We start from the raw sequence: 21,521 nt of genomic DNA, 5'->3' as shown, positions 1-21,521 counted from the left end.
AGTTTAGGATGATGAAATTGAATAAACCCTAAAAGTGGAACCATACGCTTGGGTACAAAAAGAAAAACAGATATGACTGGGGTAGAGAATGGGGGAGAAGACATGGATAAACAGTACTTTTCTGAAAACAAAAAAAGTTTTAGGGGCCTGCAAGCTCAATGTGAGTTAGCAACATGATGCATAAGGGGAAAAAAATTCAAAACACTAACACAATTTGGTGCTTGCAGCAGAAGGGTTAGAGTTAGCATCTAGGAAGAGAGCAGGCAGTTCCACTGTACTCTGCCCTCACCAGACCTTACTGGGGTACTGGATGGTACCAGGCACCACAGCTTAAGAAGGGCATTGATAACATGAAGAACATAAAGGTCCTTAAGTCCATGACATAAGAATCAGTTGAAGGGACTGGTCATCCTTACCCAGGGAGGAGACTCAGTAGAGACAGAATAGTTGTCTTTAAATTTTTGAAGAGCTATCAAGTGGAAGTGTAGAATTAAACTTCTGTTTGGCCCGAGAGGTCAGAACCAAAATCAATGCGTGGGAGTTACAAAAGTGGCAAACTTAGGCTCTATGTCAGGAAAAAAAAACACCCACTTCCTAACAATTACCTATTCAAAAATGGATTAGTACTTAGAGAAGTGGCGGGCTCCCCCTCCTTGACACTCTCCAAACAGAGGCACGTCAGAGTAGAGACTCTTTTTACACGTGGGCTGGATGACATGGTCAATGAGGTCCCTTCCACCTCTCAAACTCCGGGCTATCTTTGGACAGAATCCACTAAATACTTTTTGTACTGGCTAAGTTTTAGATGTCACCTGACTAGAAGCTATGTGGGACCTCGTTTGTCTGCTCCACTCTAGACAACTCAGAGCCAGGGTTGATCTTATTACAGAGGGGCACTGTGTGTGTGCGTGCAGGAGTTGAGGGAGTTGTGTGCTAACTACAAATTAACTCAATCATTCCAAGATAAATTTCTGTATATTCAACAAATCACTTTAAAATGCTGCAAGGTAAGTGTCCCTTAGTGATCCAGTAACCAGGAGAGGTCTGCAGACGGCCAGTACAAGGCAAAGATGAACACGTACCTAAAAAGTGATGGTGCCAAGGAGAAAAGGGAACATAAGCAGCTGATGCTTGACGATCTGACAGGATAAATACAGCCTAAAGAGGGAAAAATAAACTACCCTCGAACAGCATCATCTTGAAATCACTCTGTCATCTTCTGGCTTCCTGACCATATCTGAGTTCCTCTGCTTTCTTGACTCCCTGCTGTTCCTAGTCTACCTTAAAGGTGGCTCATCTTTGATAGTTTATACAAACTAACTTAAAAAGGTTCCATAAAGAGTGGAATAAAATTTAGATACAATGAACAAAATATCAAAGCCATTAAATATGTTGTTATTTTAGCAAAAAAAAAATTTTAATGCATGTATGACATCTACAATTTATTATTAATAACTGGCATTTTAATAGTGCTTTAAAGTTTGCAAAACATTTTACATACATTAACTCATCAGATCCTCACAACAACCCTGTGAGGTAGGTATTATCCCTATTTTACAAATCAAAGAACTGAGGCTGAGAATTAAACGTTATTTGTCCAAGGTCACACACCTAAGAAGCATCAGAAGTGAGATTCAAATCCCAGACTCTCATTTCCAAGTCCAATACTATTTCCACTATGCTGCAATTATCCTTCTGAAGGTTTAAAACCCCCACCTGTTCTTTTTTAAAAGTTACAAAAACAAAACCACCAAACTTAGGATAAAAAAAAAAATTTAACCACTGGTTTGGAAAAAACAACCACCAAACAACATTTGATTGAATCCATAGCTCATTTTCCTTGAAAGCAAATTTTTTAACATTCAAATGAGAACAAATAGAATAAAGATGAATTTCTAACGAGAAACACAAACTGACACTTTAAAATAGCAACATGGACAAGCTCCTTCCATGAAGTTTTTAATCCTTCAGATTTTTAAGCCTAAAGAAATTCAAACCAGCCTTCCCAGTCAATGAGTCTTACTGTCTAAAAGGTACCCAACTATTTCAATTCTTGGTATTACTTTCCCTTTGTCGGTGTCCTTAAACAGTCCTTTATACCAGGACCTTAAAGAGAATTCCAGTGATACGTTTAACTTGGATGGAGCTAAAAAACAAGACCAATGGCATGCACTGGCACAATAAATTAGTCACTTTGGCTCCAGATAAAGTATGTCTTGAACATTACAAAATCAGGTAGAGGGCAATGTGGAGACAGGCTTAAAAAGAGCAAAACGACTATCCTGACATACACTACATTGTCATCATCACGAATTTGAGGAGTCTGCAGATCTAGACTGAATGGTATTCCAGGGCAATCTCATAGTGGACAAGGTAACTCCAAAATTGATCAAAGGAAAAACATTTGCCCCCCATCAATTAGCCAAATGCAGAGGTATGTAACGTATTTAAAGTATATCAAGGATCACAGAGGTTATTCGCATGAACTGTAATGGATGTTAGCCAGTTCTGTGGAATGGGCAGTCAAGCAGATGACAGAGTAAACAGTATGTCACTAGTATGCTAAGTAAATTTCAGTGAAACAGGTAAAAAGTTAATACTATGTGTCATCTCCACAAGGCAGAAAACTGGGAGCACAGAATGGTTATGCCATTATTTTTAATTTCTCTTTCTGCCGGAGTAGTGATGAGCTTTTAAAGCAGGTGTAAATACAGCCATTTGAAATATTAAACATATCACAATTATTCCTTGTTTTATGGTATGAAATTTATATAATTTAAAATCACTACAACAACTTTTTTAAAGGTAAAATTATGTCAACAAGAGCACAGAGCAATGTTTAAAACAAGTGCCATGTGTATGAAATTCACTTCACTCTTGCAGACATTCATAGTTCACAAAGTCCTCATTAGCACCAGTGCTAATATACTGCAGTGTCTCAGTTAATACATCTTTAGCTCAATGCCACAGAGACAACAAAATTGATTTTTTTTAATTTTTGGTTTGTTTTATTGCACTGCTCTTACTGAACAACACAGGCTTTCAAAAGTCCTCTTCCATTTACCTTGATTTCTTTTTTGGGGGGGAAAAGGGGGACTGGGGTGGGGCATTTTGGATTTCTGTACAAAATGAAAGCCTTTAACAAGTGTTGAGAAAGTTTACTTTATTGGTTACAGTTATATAAAATGTATCATCATAACCCATCTAGCTGGTCACGTGTTTGCAACAGCATAAAAAGATCTCTTATCAATCTGACAGGTTCACAAAATTTATTTCATGCTGGGGGGTGGGAGAGATAGCAAACACCACTCTTTAGTCTTCTACCTGTACTTAAGATTTCTGTCAATGGTACGCTGGTTAAAAGCAAAGGGACAACCCCACTTGTACATCAAATTGTCAATTTTAATGTTTGCATTAGAATAGTCTTTAGATCACTCTTCAACAAGAAACAGTAATGTAACTAACAGCAAACTTCAAACACAGGAACACTCTCTGGATTAACAACTCAAAATAAAACAAAAAATTAATGTAAAATGTAAATCACATATAATACAATTGAAGTGTCCAAAACAATTTAAATAATTTTAAATATTTTATTTTTTAAACTGCTACAAATGCTTTATACAATATTTCAACATAAAGTCCCCATAACAGAAATGTAACAAAATGGGAATGATAGTGAAAAGAGTTAAAGTGGCACAAATTCACCAAACAAGTATTAAACTACAAATTTTAAGAGGTAGATTACTTTTAAAAGTCAAAAACAAATAGGGTATGTGAATGAAACTAGCCATTTCCACCAACTCAGTCATTGACCCTTTTTGAAAAGGGCATAGAAATGCAAGGCAAAATATTTCCCAACAGTAATGTCATATTTAAGGAGACCAATTTGTTACTTTTAATCTCAATAAGAGAGTGAAGTGTGTAAGACCTGGTACAGTAAACTCATTTTATATTTATGTGTAGAGGCATACATTTATACAGACCTGCTTTCTTTTATCCTGTGCATTAATAAAATGCTACACAGCATCCAATAATATTATAGTTATAAATTAGTGCCAGGTAATAATCTGTAGAGGATAGTTTCCATTTGGATACATAAACAGGAAATTAGGAAATGCATAAAAGAGTCCAAATCCAACCTGGTTTCCTCAAAATTATGCTGGCAATCCACACTTAATAAAACAAAAAAAAAAAAAAAAAGAGAGAGAGAGAAAAGAAAAAAAATGGGGTAGGGAGAATCCTGACAATTTAAATTCCTTTCCTTCTACTAGTTCATTTAAAAGAAGGCATCATGACAATGTGACCAAAATACTTTAAAATGAGTGCATAAGAATTTGTCATCCCTGAATCTACAAGAAGCTATTGATAAAACAGGGAACTTGCTTTGCAAGAATAAATTCAAATTGTCTTTCTCTGTGCCATTCACCAAAAGCAGGGCAACACTAAAATCTGAGTTATCAGTCCAGTGATGACAGATTCAGTTCACCTCAGCCCATTTTTACAGTACCCTTCTCTTTGCATCTGAATCATCCTGTAGCCCAGCATGCATCACGCGCCACAGAAGAAACATATGCCTTACACTAACAACATTAGCACAAAGCCTGCAGGCAATCACGGTTGGATTTAAGATTTTTGAGTCAGCTTCAACCGGTCTTGAAAGCTCGGTGGATTTCATATCCATTGTCGTAGTGCTTATCCTAAGTTGAGCATGCAATAGCTTTACTTTGTCAATTAAGATTTGTTTTGTTTTGTTTTTACAGGAGGTTCCTAGAAAATAAGAAAACTGAAGATAAATGACAAAATAATATAACCTGTTTATGAACTGAACATACTTAAAAGAAAAAGGTGAATAGACCATAAGACAAACAATATTAAGACAGTGATGTAAATGAGCCTGAAGGGATATTTAGGAATTAAAATTTCTGACCAAAAGAAGACAAATGAAAAGAAGTCAGCAAAGTAGTGGTTGTTATATCAGCAGACTTTCATGGAAAAACCCTTTTCTCTTTGCATCAAGTTAACACTGATCAGAAACCTAACGTTTAAATTCTCTGCAAGTGCAAGATCTATTAAACAATCAACAGGATTTCCCATGCAAGTCTATGCATAAAAAATATGAAAATTATTCTAAACTATGCCCAAAACTATTTATTTCACAAAGATTTTAAAGTGTAATCTTTACTGAAATGAAGATGGAAGAAGGAAAGGAAAAATGCACTTCTTTCTCTATAAGCCTTCATTTAGCTATCCTGGATGTATTAGAAATTAATCTTGGACTGCAGACACAACTACTTAGCATGCCAAAAGAAAGGTCCCAACACCTAGCTACGGAAATGGCATTAAAACAAAGAGTGCATTACTTAAAGCAAGTGTGATAGGTAGATGAGAAGCCAAAGATTGGTGACATATAGTTTCCTTTGCTCCTTTGTGCTATGAAATTTCCTTAGACCATTTTTTTTCCTTCACACTCTGATTGGTCTATTGGCTTGTATGCTAGGTAACAATGTTAAATTAACAAGCAGATTCTGCTGAGCCACTCATGATGCAGAACAAAAAGTATGTATGACTAATTAAAATGGTCAGCTTCAAACAAAAAGGTTGGAAAAAATGTGTGTGTGGGGAATGTGTGTGTGTGTGGGGTGGGGGGGAATGGGGATGTCACTATAAACTGGTCCTTAAACTGCAAAGCAAATATAAGAACAATGCAAAATCTCTCATTACTATACCTTTTTTTTTAAAAAAAGGGAAAGGAATATGCTGTTCTGTGATGGTGTCTGGAGTATGAATCTCAGACAAGCACAATGAATGTTACTAAAAAAAATTATGATAAAAATGACTTTATGCCATACAATGGCTGCCTTTCTTCAATTCCAAATTTTCATTAGAAAGAATTTTAGAAGCTGAAAAGTATTTGAAAGTAAGAAGAATTTCTGTTTGTTTCTAAAGGAGAAAATTCTTTTAGTTTAAAATTCAATTCAAACAAATATTTATCTGGGCTATAGAATCAAAAGCAGCTGCCATACTTTAAGAAACTGACTCAGGAAACCAATGTTTGGAATTGCCATTCAGCAGACAGAGCTTAGAAAAAATGACCTCTGCCCAAGAAGTACTCTTTCGTACACACTTTTAACAATCAAGTCTTCATTTCCTTGTAAACATTCTGCTTTTCTTACAACACTAAACAACGTTTATGGTCAGCTACGTGGTAAGCCCCCAGTACTGAAAGTGAGACTGTTTAGAATTCACTCGTCAACACAATTACATAAATGACCCAGGAAGAAAAAGTGGTAAGTGGAAAATTATGTATTTTAATTTCATTATCTAAATGTTTAAGTCTTTCTGCAAACCAAATTTTAATCCAACAATATAATATTCCCTCAATTAATTACTGAAAATAAACCAGAGCAAAAGGAGTAATGTTGTATTTTGCCAGGACCTTTTGGACTATTAAATATTCTATGAGATTATTCAAAATAGCTTTTATATAACTTCTAACGAAGGCTGTACTTTATTAATACCTTTGCTGTTGTGTTAAACAATTATTTTTGCTTTTTATAATTTGCTTTTTCAGATCAATTTTCCACTTAAAACTGTATAAATAGGATTCTAGCACAAAAGAAGTAATTCCCTTTAGAAAATATTCAAATAAGGGGCCCTCCCCAAAGAGCTATGTGAGGCACATACTAGAGGTATTTTAAAGAATTAATTATGTAGGAGTGTTTGAACTCTTAACAAATTCATGAGCCTGTTCCTGTTCCCAACCATGAATATATGAAGAAGAAAACATACAACAAAACCTGTGCCCAACAAACCTCCTAAAGAGGTAGGTGCCGCCTTCACCTCAAAACATGGGCCATTGACCTTGACAAAGATGAATCTTCTACATGCCCTTTTGTAGTTACCAGCTTTGATTACTGATAAAAAGTGTCATTTCTGTGAAGTTAGAAGATTTGTACATACATATATGTGCACATGTTTTTATATTTATGTAATATATATTATGTAGGTCAGTCAGGGCTAAAGAACAAATGTAGTTTAATATTTACAATGAAGAAACAATTAGCATATTCATAAATGGGGTTTTAAACTGCTGAAGCTAACTATTTAAATAATATCTCTCCTAATGGCTCTTCCTCTGTTGTTAGCCATGGTATAGCATAAACCCTACCAAGGCACAAATATGATACATAATAGAACTTTTTTTAATGATCCAAAGTTGACTATGTCATTCAACTACAATCCCTAATTCACTTACTATTCCAAGGTAATTTTCTTCCAAGACAGAGTAAGAACAAATATAACAGCTAGAAGGAAATTCTGGAACCACAGGTTAGACAGCACCATTTCAAAAGGCCAAGATTTAAAAAGCATTTTGCAGAAGTTTGGGCATTATATCTGGTACTGATGGATAATCTCTTGTGGGTTTGCTTTGTACACAGGAATCTCAAGAATGTGTTTGTCAACTCCAGACATTTTCCCCCTAGTTGATTAAGAACATCATAAAGCTGGGGAATCTAACATGGTAAAATTAAGTACCACAATCATTTTGGCTTTCATCAAAATTCTTTACTACAGAACATAAAACTATGGTACTAAAAACACTCCAATTTTAGAGACAGGCAAACAAGGATCCTGATCCATTAAGCTGACTTGTCTATTGCTTAAATAAATAAAAAAAAAGGCTTGAAAAAAGTTCTCAGGGTTCCTGTGTTGCTGTGCCATTCCAAGTTCTCATAGCCTATCTTACCTCATCTTGCCTCCCTGCCTGAAAAGGAGCATTACTTATTCTTGTTATAGAAATACAAGGGAAATGTGCAGCATATTCAAAGGAAATTGTTGACATTTTACCAATATGGTAAATACTTCAAATGATGAGCAATAAGAATGCCCCAATGAATGGCAGCAGGGAAACAAATTACTGTCACCAAAAGAAGCAGTTAGCACACTCAACAATGTCAGGAATCACGTACAAGGAGAGACATCTCTAAGTCACAAATTACGAAGCACGTTTTCACTCAGTTTCATGTCTTCTTTTAATATACTGATAGTATTTTCCCTGGATTTCCAACTCTACCAGCTATTTTCTGTAAATGATGCTATTTTATGATTCCTCAGGGGTGAAATAAAACTTGGCCATTCAAACACCCAAAGCACACTATTCTTCTTCAAGTTTCACAATAATCACTGTCTTTAAGTGCTCAAGTCATATGATTTAAAGATATTACCAGAAATAGGGGCTTTTCCTCCACCACAGGAGAACAGCTTACCTGAAATCCTTGACCTCCTGCTTTGTACTGCTCTCTTCCTTCTTGTTTTCAGTGAGGTCTACAGAGGCTGCCAGCTGCAAGCTTCGAGTGATGGGCCCTCCACTTCTTTCTCTAGATTTGACACTGAACCTATCTGATTTTTTCTTGCTAGCTAAAGCAGGCTTGCTTTGTAAAACAGCTTTGCTTTTCTGTACCCTCACGTGTAGGTTCCGGGATGCTTTGCTGGAGAGATGAGCAGAATGGTTCTTCGCTACTGCTTTTGATTTCTTCCCCTCCATATGAGACATTTTGGCCATTCTTACAGGACTGGAGTTCCTCAGAGAAGAAGAGCTTGACTTTTTGGATTTCACCGAAGGTACAAATTTCACCTTCTGTTTTGCTCTAAAGGATGGAGAGGGTAATGAATTTGTGGCGGGCCCTGAGCTCCGTGCTCTTGTCTTGCCCAAGTGGGTTTGCATGCTCTGCATTTTAATCTCAGCATCGGCTGTCCGTCTTCGTTGGTTGCTAGTTTTCTCACTGCTTGCAGGTGATGAGATCCCACTTTTCTTAGACGAATGAGCAGTACTTCTTTTGGTGGAAGGAGAAATTGGCTTTTTAGGACAGCTGTAAGCTGCATGTTTATTCAGGCTTCCAATATAAGTGAACTCACGGTCACAGTAAGGGCAAATATGTGAGTGAGAATCTGAATCATTATTTCTTAAGTCTGCTTTTTGCTTGGCAGATTTATTTTTTTGCAGGATTGCTTTATGGACTAACTGATTTTTCTTCTTCAGTGCACTTAGTTTGAGCTTGTTAGAGGACATTTTGCTGAGTTCAACACTAAAATTTAGTCTTTTGGGTTGCCCCATACGTCTAAAGGCATTTTTCCCGGAGTTATCTATAACCACCACACCATTTTTGGGTTGCACAGTCTGTTTCAGTGGTACTGGATTTTTCTTAGGTGTGTACCTCTTTTTGTCACTAGCTGAAGCACATGCCAAGATATGCTTGTGTAACTCTGGCATGTTGTCAACACCTTTCCCACATTTGGTGCAGCGGATGGCAGTAGTAAAAGTCTGTGGGATATTGTGAGTAGTGAAATTTGTGGCTGTAACTCCAATGCCCATAGGGTTTCGGTGATGATACTGAAAGGGGGGTGGTTTAAAGCTTGGGTAGTGCTGATTGAGGCCCAGTCGAACATCTGGATCTTTCGACTTTACTCCAGAAGCCATTATTTTTATGGTAGTATAAAGCTCTTCTGAAGAGTCATTTACCTCTTCCTCCTCCTCCTCCTCTTTAGAAGCTTCTAGAGGATGTTCTGGTAGACTGTGAACATGGTCTGCCTTGGCCTTAGTGGGGTCTGTAAAATTCTGGGGTCTGAGGGTGCCACTTTCAAACTCATGGTGTGTACATTCCCTATCTGGATGGAGATCTCGTTGGTGCTGCTGTAAATTACACAAAAAGGCAAATTCTTTTTTACACACCGAACACACAAATATATTCCCAACTCCATGAAGCAAAAAACGGTGTTCTGACAAGCCTGTTTTGTCTCTAAACAGTTGCACACAGAATTCACATTTGAAGGGCCAGTCTTCGGCATGAATAGTTAAATGTTTGGTTAGATCTTTAATAGAAAGAAAAGGTGATTCACAAACATTACAAATGAAGTTCTTATTGAATGTTTCCTGAACAATATCCTGTTCACCTGATGTCTGTGGATCGTTTGGTTTCTGATCCTCATTCTCTGTGTCTTCTTGTTTGAAAGATATAGGGAGAGGTGCTTCCAAGTTATCACCAGATGAAACAACAGATGAAACTACTGAGAGGGGTGGTGGTGATGGGGAAGAGGAAGAGGAAGAAGAAGAAGAAGATGAGAATGAAGAAGAAGAGGAGGAGGAAGAAGAGGAGGAAGAAGGGGAGGAGGAGGAGGAAGAAGAGGATGATGAAGAAGAAGAAGAGGAAGAGGAAGAAGAAAGTATAGGCGGCCCAGGTGAAGCCGCAGAGTTTAAAGGCTCAACAGATGGAACAGGAGATGCTGATGGAGATACTGTAGGTGAAAGAATGGGAAGTGGTGACTGTGTAGTGGTATTAGAAAGTGGTGAGGGACATGAAGGAGGAGAAACACTGGAAGATGGAGCTGGAAGTGGTAATGGAAGAGTAGGAAGAAGAGGCGGGGGAGGTGTAGCAACAGTTAATACAGGTGGGCAAGGTGGAGGAGAAGATGGATTTGTCGGGATCAGGAGAGGAGGCAGCTGACTGGAGGACACAGAAGTCTGTGGTAGAGGTGATGGAGAAGTGCAAGGAGAGGAATGAGCAACAGGGGCAGATAAACTAGAATCTGGGTCAAGATCAGGCTCTGGCTGGGGATCTAGTGATTTATAAGGACTTGGGCTCCTATTTTCATCTGGAACCTTTTCCAAAGCCAAATCTACGCCATTGTATTCATTGAGAAGAACCTTCTGTAACATGCAGGTTGTTGGCTTCTTCTTTTTTATGCCACTACAGGTAGGCTGCACTGAGTTCTCTTTGTATTCCTTGATATCCATGTCACCACAGGATTTCTTATTCACACTAAGATCTAATACAGATTCCCAAGGGACCTGAGACTTTCCTGTAAGCTCAGACTTCTGCTTTACACCACTGGATAAATCCAGAGGCTGCTGGTTGCATACATTACCAAAAGTGGTGCTAGTTGCCCAGTCTTTAGACACTTTGTAATCATCAAAGCATGAAGGGCTCACAGTGTCTCTCTCTTCCCTCCCAGATAAACTCCAGGCAGGTGAACTACTGTGGCTTTCTAATTTGGGTATCTTAGAACTAACAGCTGGATCATTCCAAGCTGCTTTGCCATCGCTTTGTTTTCCAAACTCTCGAAGAGCAGGACTATGCTGTGGAGAACTCGGAGGAGAACTTGTTCTTCGCTTAAACCTACTTGATGAAACAGGCAGAACAGAAGATGATGACACAGATGAACCCAATTTAGGCATATCTGCTGCAGATATAACTGCTGTTATCTTGTTACTATCTTGTGTCTGAAGAAGTTGTTTGAGCTTTGAAGACAAAAAGACACTCTTCTCTTTGTGATAAGGAACAGTCTCTGTGGCGGATACACTGAGAGGTAAGTTTAAGGAACAGGATGGTGTTATAGGTTCCGAATCAGTTTCTGCCTTTATTTTAGGTAAAAAAGGTGGACTAGTGGTTCTCCGCTTCTTTGAATCACTATTCGTGTTACTAGAAGAGTCCTTGGGAAGATCCTCTGCTACATGCACTTGAGAAGTCTTTATACTCTGAGTAATTTCCACTGTAACAGGAGTAAGCAAACAATTTAGGCCATACAAGTCTGCAGAGTTAGACTCCATTTCAATCACATCACAATTACTAGTGCTGCTATTAGACTGAATCTTCCCATCAATATAATAATTTAAATTCTCAGAGATATTGCTGGAGATATCCATAATGTAGACATCATCTGATTCTCCTTCTTCTTCTAGCTCTGTGCTTGCTATATATACATTCTGGGTCGGCTGGGTCTGCTCTGCTGGAAGTTGTGGTTCTTCAAGTAAGAATCCTTTTCTCCTTACTCCTTTAGGAATCAGATGACGTTCATGAACCCTACGCTGATGCCTCCGCATGTTTGTATGTGTTCCAAAAACCTTTTTACAGTATTTGCAGGGATGCAGTTCTTTGAGATCTCCATTCTCTTCTGCAACAGAAGAAACTGCAATTTCTTGGGAAACTCTCTCTGAATCCAAAATCATGCAATCTTGCAGATGACTAGAAGTATTTGATTCGTCTTTAAGATTTATGTCATCTCCAAACACTGGGCCATCTACAATGTCATCAGGCTGTTGTAGTGTTAAGATTGGTTTCCTTTTTGGCCCTGCTTCATGACGCCTCTCATGCCTTCTCCTGTTAATCTGGGTACCAAAAGCTTTTCCACAGTACCTGCACTTGAAAGCATGATTGACAGTAGATATATGGATATGCATGTGACGTTCAAGTCCTTGTTTCGTTGTAAACTTCCTTTCACAATGCTGACAAGGAAACATGAATGTTTCAAATACATCACCATTGGAATCTCCCTTTGTTTTAGGAATTTTGACAACTGGTATTATTTCAAGAGAGCCATCTAGATTTTCTTCGGTTGTATTTCTGGGTTCTTCTGATGTTCCTTGCTTTTCTTCACACTCCATTTCTGGCTCTCTCTCAGAACTTTCATTTGGTATATTAGCATCTTCTTCCCCTTCCTCTTCTTCGTCGTCTTCTCCATCTTCCTCCTCTTCTTCCTCCAAGTCATCTGATCCACAGTGTACTACTTCAGGTGTCCCTTCTGGCAGTGTTTGAGGCTCAGAGACAGGAGGAGGGATTATTAATTTGGGAAGTGAGTCCTGATTTACCATCTCCTGAATAACAGCTGTCTGTTCTAGGGAGAGCACTGCTGAAGCTGAAGGCTTCTCTTCTTCTTCTTTAGGTCCTAGAAAGAATAAAAAAAAGAGCAGTAAAAGAGAAATAAGAAGTTAGCTATTTAGAAATAACTTTATATTATTCTAAACATTTTTCCCGCCACTAATATACTTAAAAGTCATGGAACATATTACTGTTCCATTCTATTGTCTTACTTACAAAACATTTTCTTCATAATAATCCATTATAGAAAACTTAATCCCAGAGAGGTTAAGTGATTTTTTTTTCCCTGGCCATACAGCCATTAGAACCCCTCAAGTCAAAAGGTTTTTCCCCACTACTATTTAGTGAATATTTATCAAAGCTTAGTAGACGAGAGGCATATGAAGGCACAACACAGGAATCTGCGAAGGAATAGTCAGACACACAGGGAGAAGCAGGAGAAATCAATGCCATGAAAATCAAGGGAAGAAAGACTATCCAGAAAGATGGTCACTAGTGTCACAAGCTGCAAATAACAATACTGTGAATAATAATGGAGGAAAAAAAACATTAAATTTAACAATTGTATACATAGCATCATAAGTGGAAATGGGTGAGAAGTAAGAGGGAGGTTAGGAACTGTACATAATAAGTATAGTTTTTTGTTTTTTTTTTTTTTAATGAGAAAAAAATATAAGAGCATAAGGAGATAGCAGGGTTGAGTAATGAGTGATTTTTAAAGAGGAAGGAGAGCAAGACACATTAGTAGGGCAGTAGGGAAAAAAGACAATTGAAATAAGGAGAAGGGATGATCAAGGGACAGGCACAGATAAGAGTTTGGCCTTGGCAAGAAGAAATACCTGATTTTGAGACTGGAGGAAAGGACAGGATTGGGGGAAGGGGACTGGGGAGAAGGCAGGTAATGCTAAAAAGAGTTTTAGGGTATGAAGTAAGGAAGAAAAAAGCTAGTTACTAACAGATGGCATAAATTTATTCAGTCAAGTAGGAGGAAAGGAGCTCCGCTGGCAAAGAGGGAGGAGGTAGCTTGCAGGGAAAAAGTGGGATTTTTCTTCTCTGTATTTCATTTTCTTTTGAGAAGAGCTGGGGACAGCTTTTGTGGTCTGTGTAAAATCTTCCGTCTAATGTTTTCTCAGTAACACTATTATGACCAGAACTGTTTTTCTACTCTTTTAATGAGGTTATGTGTACCTCCTTGCTGTAAAGAAGCTATACACAGCCTAAATACTAGCAGTTTATATTTTATGAATTTTTTTGCTCTTCATATTTACGTAATTTCAAGTTGACAGAAAATTATTTTTGTAATAACGGAATCTACCTTATTCTCCAAATATCTCCTAAAAACCTAGTCAGGAACCAGATGCAGAATTGCCACTGTTGGTCTGTACAGTAAACTATTTTGTTCCAGAAATCTTCTGGGCTTGCTTTGGAAAGGGAATCTCTGGACTCCAAAGGGAAAACACCAGGACTTCAAACAAAAATGCCAATATAACTCATTGAAGGAAATGTAAACTATATACTTCCATTCAGGCAGCATTTTGTCATGAATCCAGGAACAAATACTTCCAATAAGTCCATTTCAAAATAAAATATTTATTTCTCCCCAAATGGTTGTTAATAATGGGAGAAAAAATGCACGATGGATATAAGTAGGCTACAGAAGAGGTGTCAAACACACAACCCAAAGGTCACATGCAGCCCACAAAACTGAGGTCCAAACCAGATCAAAATATAATTGGAAATGTTTAACAAAAAAGCAATAAAATATAGATAATACTACAATTTAAAACTAAGTCAACATGTGCCTTGCAGGGTCTGCAGGTTAATGAGCCTCAACCCCATTTCTATTTGAGTTTGATCCTACTGGGCCACACAGCATGTTACCAACAATGACTTCTGATTAAGAAGAGAATATAATACTAACGATGTGTACAAAGAGGAAAACTGGTAGCCAGTTGTTATAAAGGTGAATAATGATGGATAGCTCACCTATCACACAAATATCTATGAAAAATAGAATTAGGATCAAATGAAAAGGCATGTGTCAAGAATTTAGTCCTGGAAGTATTGATCTCATGTCCCAGATTAGGAAACTAAGGCCCAAAGTCTCACAAGGAATGAATGGCAGAACCAGAATTTAAATAGTGGATGTTTTGCAATCTATACCAAGAAAAGAGTACTCATAGTGATAAGACAAGAGATCTATAGGATTTGAATTTCCAGAACCAGAAGATAGTATTCATTACTATAGAAAAATAAGAGACTATAAAATACTGAATAGATGTAAATTCCATCATCTATTCAGGCCCTTTGTTTTTCATAGTACTTAGACCTTTGCTGAACAAACTGGGAAAACTAACATCCTCCTTGTGTAGAAATGTCATTTTGTTATTTAAAAAGAAGAAATAACAGAAAATAGAAATATTTTAAATCATGTAAAGAAAATCATCATTAGATAACACAAACACACATAGGTATACAAGTATAGTCACGTATAGATAGACTTCTCACAATCAACACTTGGATGTTTTTTGTTTTTATGATCTCTAAGAAAATGTAAAGGACTCTCTCAAATCTAAAATCATATAGCATGAGTAATGCAGAGAAAATGGAAGCAACAGCTAGTTTAATATTAAGAGTAAGGGGAAAGGCAACACGGGGTATTCGAAAAGACTGGATTTCAAGTCATGCTGTCATTTAATACTTGTGCTACCTTTGGACAACTTGTCTCAGTTTCCAAATCTATAGAAAGAATAAAACACTCTTGCATTCCACCTAGGATTGTCAGTGTTATTCCAGTCATACCAGGGTGATGATGTTGGGTCCTTATAGGCTATGCCTCAAACCAGAAGGGCTTCGTGGACAAACCTGCCAATAGACACTGTTTCTGTCAACCTAAAACAAGTCAGGGAAGCTCATCACCAGAAAGCAGGCCAGCCCAGAAATTTGGGTATTACCCATCGTTGATGAAATGGCAAAGTATTATGACGTCACAACAAGGAATAACAGGAGCCATGGAAAGTACTGACAGAAATTCAGATATAAAGGTACCTCTACATCAATGATTCAGGAAGAATGCAAGACAGTTCTGATTGGCAAGGAGAAGGGAGGCAGGAACAGTGGCTCACAAAAGGCCAGAGGAGAGAAAAGAGCAAATTAGCAAGAACTGGGGCTTTTAACCCATTAATCCATATTTCCCAAGAAATCATGAAACCCACTACTATACTTTCAATATATTTTAAAAACTGTCATTTTGATATGAGTGGGCTCGCCCTCCAAGGTTTACTTCAATGATTCCAAAATGAAGTTTACATTTTTGTCCCTGTCTCTCTGAGCCTGATTTCATTAGCAAGGGCTTCCCATTACTCAAATAATCTTTAAAATGCCTACAACTTCATATTTTTTTTCCTTTTTATCCACACAAGACAAGATTTGTTTTCTTCTCATATCTGGACTTTTGCTCTCTTGAGTCATTCCACAAGCCACAAGTCAAAGAGCCATGTGAAATAACTAGCTTTGAATCTGTATCTGACATCTTTCAAAGTACACTGGAGAGTCTGAAACACCAATTTCTATATTCATCCTGCTTGGTAAAGAAATTCTGCGAGCTTTTACTATGCAAATTTGAAGGGAAACTATAAGCCAGTTTTCTCAAAAGACAGGTATCATAGCTTCTCTAAGTTATTATTTTTTGGATTTTTGTTTTGTTTTTTTGGAGGGGGAGGACAGGGCAACTGGGGTTAAGTGACTTGCCCAAGGTCACACAACTAGTACGTGTGTCAAGCATCTGAGGTCGAATTTGAACTCAGGTCCTCCTGACTCCAGGGCCGGTGCTCTACTCACTGCGCCACCTAGCTGCCCCAAGTTATTTTTATTTTAACATAAGCATTAAACAAATATATGGCATTACTATCGAAGTATCAGCACACGTTAGTCAAAAGATGGCTAAAAAATGAATTTCTTCTGTCACAGTAATGAAAAATCAATGTAACAAAAGCAACTAGGGGTTACCATCTGTGTTCATGTAGGGAGTGTCCATATAAGTAACAGGTCCCTGAGTTATTAAGTATTATTATCCATTTATGCAGCAACAAGATGCAGCAAATAAGGACAAGGCTTCAAAGCCCATGAGACCGAGGTTCAGCCCCTGCCTCTGATCCACACTGGCTCCGTGATTCTGGCCAAGTTACTTAATCTCTTAAGGCTCTAGGCAAATCCTGAAGACCACAAGTTGCAGAGGAGGTACAGACCTGCGCTGTTAGAAGTATCTTCACCAAAAAGTTCGCCATAGCAATGAAACCATGTATCCAGCCTGCAGCTATCCCCATCCCTGTTCATTTATATCAATCTCCCCTTTTTTCTAGGTATATTAGCCTTGCTTTTCCTCTTGTTTTAATATATCGGTTATAAATCCAATGCAAAGTACTATACGTCCAGAGGATACATACAGAGAATACATACAGGGTGGGACTGCAGGACACAGTCACCAGGAAGGAAAGGGGAGAAAGTACTACGGACATCAGATAATAGGAGAGTAGAGTTATAACCAGACTTGTGGAGTCAGTGTATGTGCTAGCAGTGTGGTTTTGGCTTTTAAAGAAAAAGCCAGCTTTTCTTCTCCCCCAAGGCAAATTTCATGAATTCCATCTCCATGAATTTTCCACAAAATGAGGACAACAATAGTCCAATGGTGCTAATTCCAAAGGGAGGTTTATTTGTGACCTCTCCCAACCAAAACTTCCACACAGGATGTTGCTAAAAAAAGACAAAAGAAAATAAAAATACTCTCTTCAAGTTTGGGGGTTCTCTCAATAGCTCAGTTACACAACAACAATAACTTGATTTTTACATAGGCAAGACAAATACATTCAGGAGGAAATAAAATGCTTTTTAAGTAAACAATCCCAGACTTGGCATTTAACACTCTGAGATACAGAAGTGCACAAAGTAATAAAAGCCAAAGACTGTTCAGCTCTACTACCTACCAAGGAGAACAAAAAAGTCTCCATGCATTGGAAGCAGGTTCTTTAGTTTCTAACCCTAGGAAGAACACTCAGTACAAACAATGCAGCAAGTAAAACTGTTTAAAATGAACAAAAAGACATGACAGAATTATTTACTCATCATATCCATCATTTGTTAAACAGAATCCAGCATATCTAGGGAAGTACTACAAATTCTTTACACAGTTGCAAAAGTGTCCTAAATATTAACGGAATCTCTCATTTTAGAGGTATAAATGTTTCAGAAACCTAATGTTACATCAGAAAAACCACTACTACTTCTGAATTCAATCTTTGAAATCTTAGTATTTTTCAGCTGAAAATACTGTCACAAAATTGAGCAGAATAATGTTCTCTCTCTTATTCGGACAGTTTTCTTAGCAAAATCCATGGCTCCTATTCTGATTAGTCTCCTAATCTCTTGAAGTGAGGTTGCCTGTGTGCATTATATAACTCATCGTGTAGATTTACAACCCCATATAAATGTCACCACCAGCGATAATATTGAGGAAATGATTGTAAAAGAAGTCTCAACTCCCAGAGTTTTCTTTGCAAATGAATCTGAAAATCTTTCATACGACCTCATTTTAGAGCCCATATAAACAAAGGAGAGTTGAACAAGCTACTCCTTTTGCCTTCATTTACTACATAACACTATAATAGGGAAACCTTACAACATATTCCTACTATTACCCAACTCAATAAATTTAACTATAAACCAGTAGCTCCACCTCTTCCTAGGGAATTCTGCAATCATGCCTCATTTGAGAAACAAGCATTCTAGTGTGCCCAGAATAGTAACCTTCAGAGGGGGGGGTGTGTGTGTGTGTGTGTGTGTGTGTGTGTGTGTGTGTGTGTGTGTGTGTGAGAGAGAGAGAGAGAGAGAGAGAGAGAGAGAGAGAGAGAGAGAGAGAGAGAGAGAGAGAGAGAGAGCGCGCCACACAAACTGCAGGAAACTTCCTCAACCTCATTCACCTCTATCAAATATGGGGAATTGGAATCTATCAGGTCCCTTAAAGGTCTAAATCCTAAGAATCTCAGATATGGGTGAACAATTAATGGGGAGCTATAGAGAAAATTTAGATGACAACATGACTCTCATAGAGGACAAATTACTGGATTTAGACTCAAGAGCTCAAATCTGTTAATTATTCTGTCAGGGAAGCACTGGCCTTAGTTTCTTCATCTGCAAAACGGAGGGGGGTATTTCTAAAATACCACTTATATCTCTCCATTCTAAGGCCTAACTCCTATGATCCTATGAAATGTGAAGCAAAAAAACACCTCCACCACTTTTATGAGCATGTTATCTGAAAGAGCCAAGGTACTAAAAATATCTAGGGCTATAACAGCAGAAATTTTTCAGTAAGAAATATTCAGGTCAGGTCAGCTAGGTGGTGCACGGAGTAGAGCACTGGTCCTGGAGTCAGGAGGACCTGAGTTCAAACATGACCTCAGACACTTGACATATTTACTAGCTGTGTGACCCTGGGCAAGTAATTTAACCCCAATTGCCCTGCCTTTCCCCCTCCAAAAAGAAAAAAAAATATCCAGGTCTCAGGGTGGCTTCATAGATGGTAAAGATGAAAAAATGCTTGATGCTATTAAGCTCTTGAATAATTTCATTTCCATAGACCTTTTATTTCTTCAGAGGCAGTTAGGTGGTCCAGTGGATAGCACTGGGCCTAGAGTCAGAAGATTTGAATTCAAGTCAGGCCACACACACTAGCTGGGAGATCCTGGACAAGTTACTTAACTCTGTCTGCCTTCATTTCCTCATCTGTAAAACAGGGATGATAATCATGCCTACATTCCAGGATTGTTGTGAGGATCAAATGAAGTATTTCTGAAGCACTAAGCATAGTGCCTGATACATAGTGGGCGCTTAGTAAATGCTCAATCCCCTCCCTTATTCCTTCACAATTGTTTGTTTTAGGGAAGTAAGGGCTACATTCTATTTAAATACATTTATATCTAAGCTTCTTTTTGTTGTTGCTGTTACATCAATGATTTCATCAGTGTAGTACTTCGTAAAGAGCAGCAACTCTCGTCAAACTTACAGTCTTGGCTACTGCCTAGTGCATTGAGAAGTTACAGGATTTACATATAGTCAGTAACATTGACTATACGTGTCAGAGGCAGGCCCTAAATTTGGTTGTTCTCGATTTCAAGAGTACCTCTAAATATTTTCTTTACTTCCCACACTGCCTATTATCTAGGAACAACTAAAATTAGACCACCAGAAGTCATTAAAAGTACTCCTTAAACATCTAAAACTATATTTCCCCATTACTGTTCTTTGAAAAGTACTTGGTGAGGCCCAACACCAACAGTACAAGTAACAACAATTAACAAGTCAGACATGGTCAAGTCTTATTTTCTATTCTTTTTTATGGTAAATTTTAAAGTCCAGTCTCAAAAGACTTACCTTCTTCAGAATCCCTCATATTTGCAGAAGCTGAGTCAGTTTCACCTTTCTTTAATTTTGCTTTGTCGCCAGTCTTGTTTGCCTTATTCTTACCCTCCTGGGATTTTTTCTTCCCTGAAAAATAAAGATATCCATGTTCCACTGCTATTCTTGACATTAATCAATGACATAACACAGGAAAAAGGAGGTGACAATTATCAATCCGATTCTGGGAAACTGCTTATCTCTGGACAATAATTCCTCCAGTTTCTTAAAGAAAATAATGGACTAATTACCAACATAAAAAGCTTCTTCCAAGTCAAACGCAACATTGTGTAAAAAAAAATACTAAAGGAAATTCCTTGTACCTGTTTTAATTTTGGTACCTATGCCGACTTTAAAAAAATACATACAATCTGCAATAAAAGTAATGGTGTTGATTTCAAACTGCAATACAATAGAATACTGGTAATTCATAAACAGCAGTTGAGCAGTAAAAACTGGCAAATTTAGGATTTTTAAAATTATTTTTATTCTGTTAAATATTTCCAAATTACATGTAAAATTTTAACAAATTTTAAAAATCTGAGTTCCAAATTCTCTCCCTCCCACTTGCCCCTCCCCATTCCTTCAGAAGGCAAGCACTTCAATTTCAATTAAATATTTGACATTATGCAAAATACATTTCCATATAAGCCATGCTGCAAAAGAAAACAAAACAATGAAAATAAGCATAATCTGCATTGAGTTCATCAATTCTCTCTGAAGATGGACAGCATTTTTCATCATGGGTCCTTTGGACTTACACTGGCTTATTGTCTTGACCAGAGTAGCTAAGTCACTCACGGTTGATGATCATTACAATAACGCTTTTACTGTGTACAAAGTGTTGGTTCTGCTCATTTCACTTTGCATGAAATCATATGCCATCCTGCTTGTCATTTCTTACAGTAATAAAATAATATTCCAACACAACCATATACCACAACTTGTTCAGCCATTCCCCAAGCGATAAGCATCCCTTCAATTTCCAGTTCTTTGACATCACAAAAAGAACTGCTATAAATATTTTCGTACAAATAGGTGTTTTTCCCTCTTCGTTGTTCCTCAGGATAGACCTAGTAGTGGTACTTCTGGATCAAAGGGTATGCACAGTTCCACAATCCTTCCAAATTGCTCTCCAGAATAGTAACCTCACAACTCCACCAGCAGTGCTTTAGTATCTCAATTCTTCCATCCCACCATCTGGCATTTTCCTTTTCAATCATGTTAGTCAGATAGGCATGAAGTGGTATCTCAGAGTTGTTTCAATTTGCACTTCTCAAATCAGTAGTGATTTAAAGCACTTTTTCATGTGACTATTGATAGCTTTGGTATCTTCTTCTGAAAACTGCCTGTTCCTATCCTTTCACCACTTATCAACCAGGGAATGGCTCTTATTTTTATAAATTTGGCTCA

At 37.7% G+C, this 21,521-nt stretch overlaps 1 protein-coding gene across 3 annotated transcripts in view; it reads right to left on the bottom strand.

The window, feature by feature from the left end:
- PRDM2 (PR/SET domain 2) overlaps nt 1-21,521 on the bottom strand; it is a 210,939-nt gene that overhangs the window by 54,503 nt on the left and 134,915 nt on the right. For 2 of the 3 annotated variants that reach the window (XM_036747094.1, XM_036747095.1), the window contains 3 exons: nt 20,085-20,198; nt 8,271-12,723; nt 1,403-4,770 (listed from right to left, as the gene is read on the bottom strand). In XM_036747094.1, coding sequence (XP_036602989.1) covers nt 4,758-4,770; nt 8,271-12,723; nt 20,085-20,198 — 4,580 coding nt within the window. In that variant the 3' untranslated portion in view covers nt 1,403-4,757. Of the gene's footprint in view, nt 1-1,402; nt 4,771-8,270; nt 12,724-20,084; nt 20,199-21,521 lie in introns of those variants that run through there. The other variant, XM_036747096.1, reaches the window with a different exon arrangement.

Source organism: Trichosurus vulpecula, chromosome 2 (genome assembly GCF_011100635.1).
Source record: "Trichosurus vulpecula isolate mTriVul1 chromosome 2, mTriVul1.pri, whole genome shotgun sequence".
Taxonomy (NCBI): Eukaryota; Metazoa; Chordata; class Mammalia; order Diprotodontia; family Phalangeridae; genus Trichosurus; species Trichosurus vulpecula.
The sequence above is the reverse complement of the archived record's forward strand: the minus strand, read 5'-3'. Positions and strand labels throughout refer to the sequence as shown.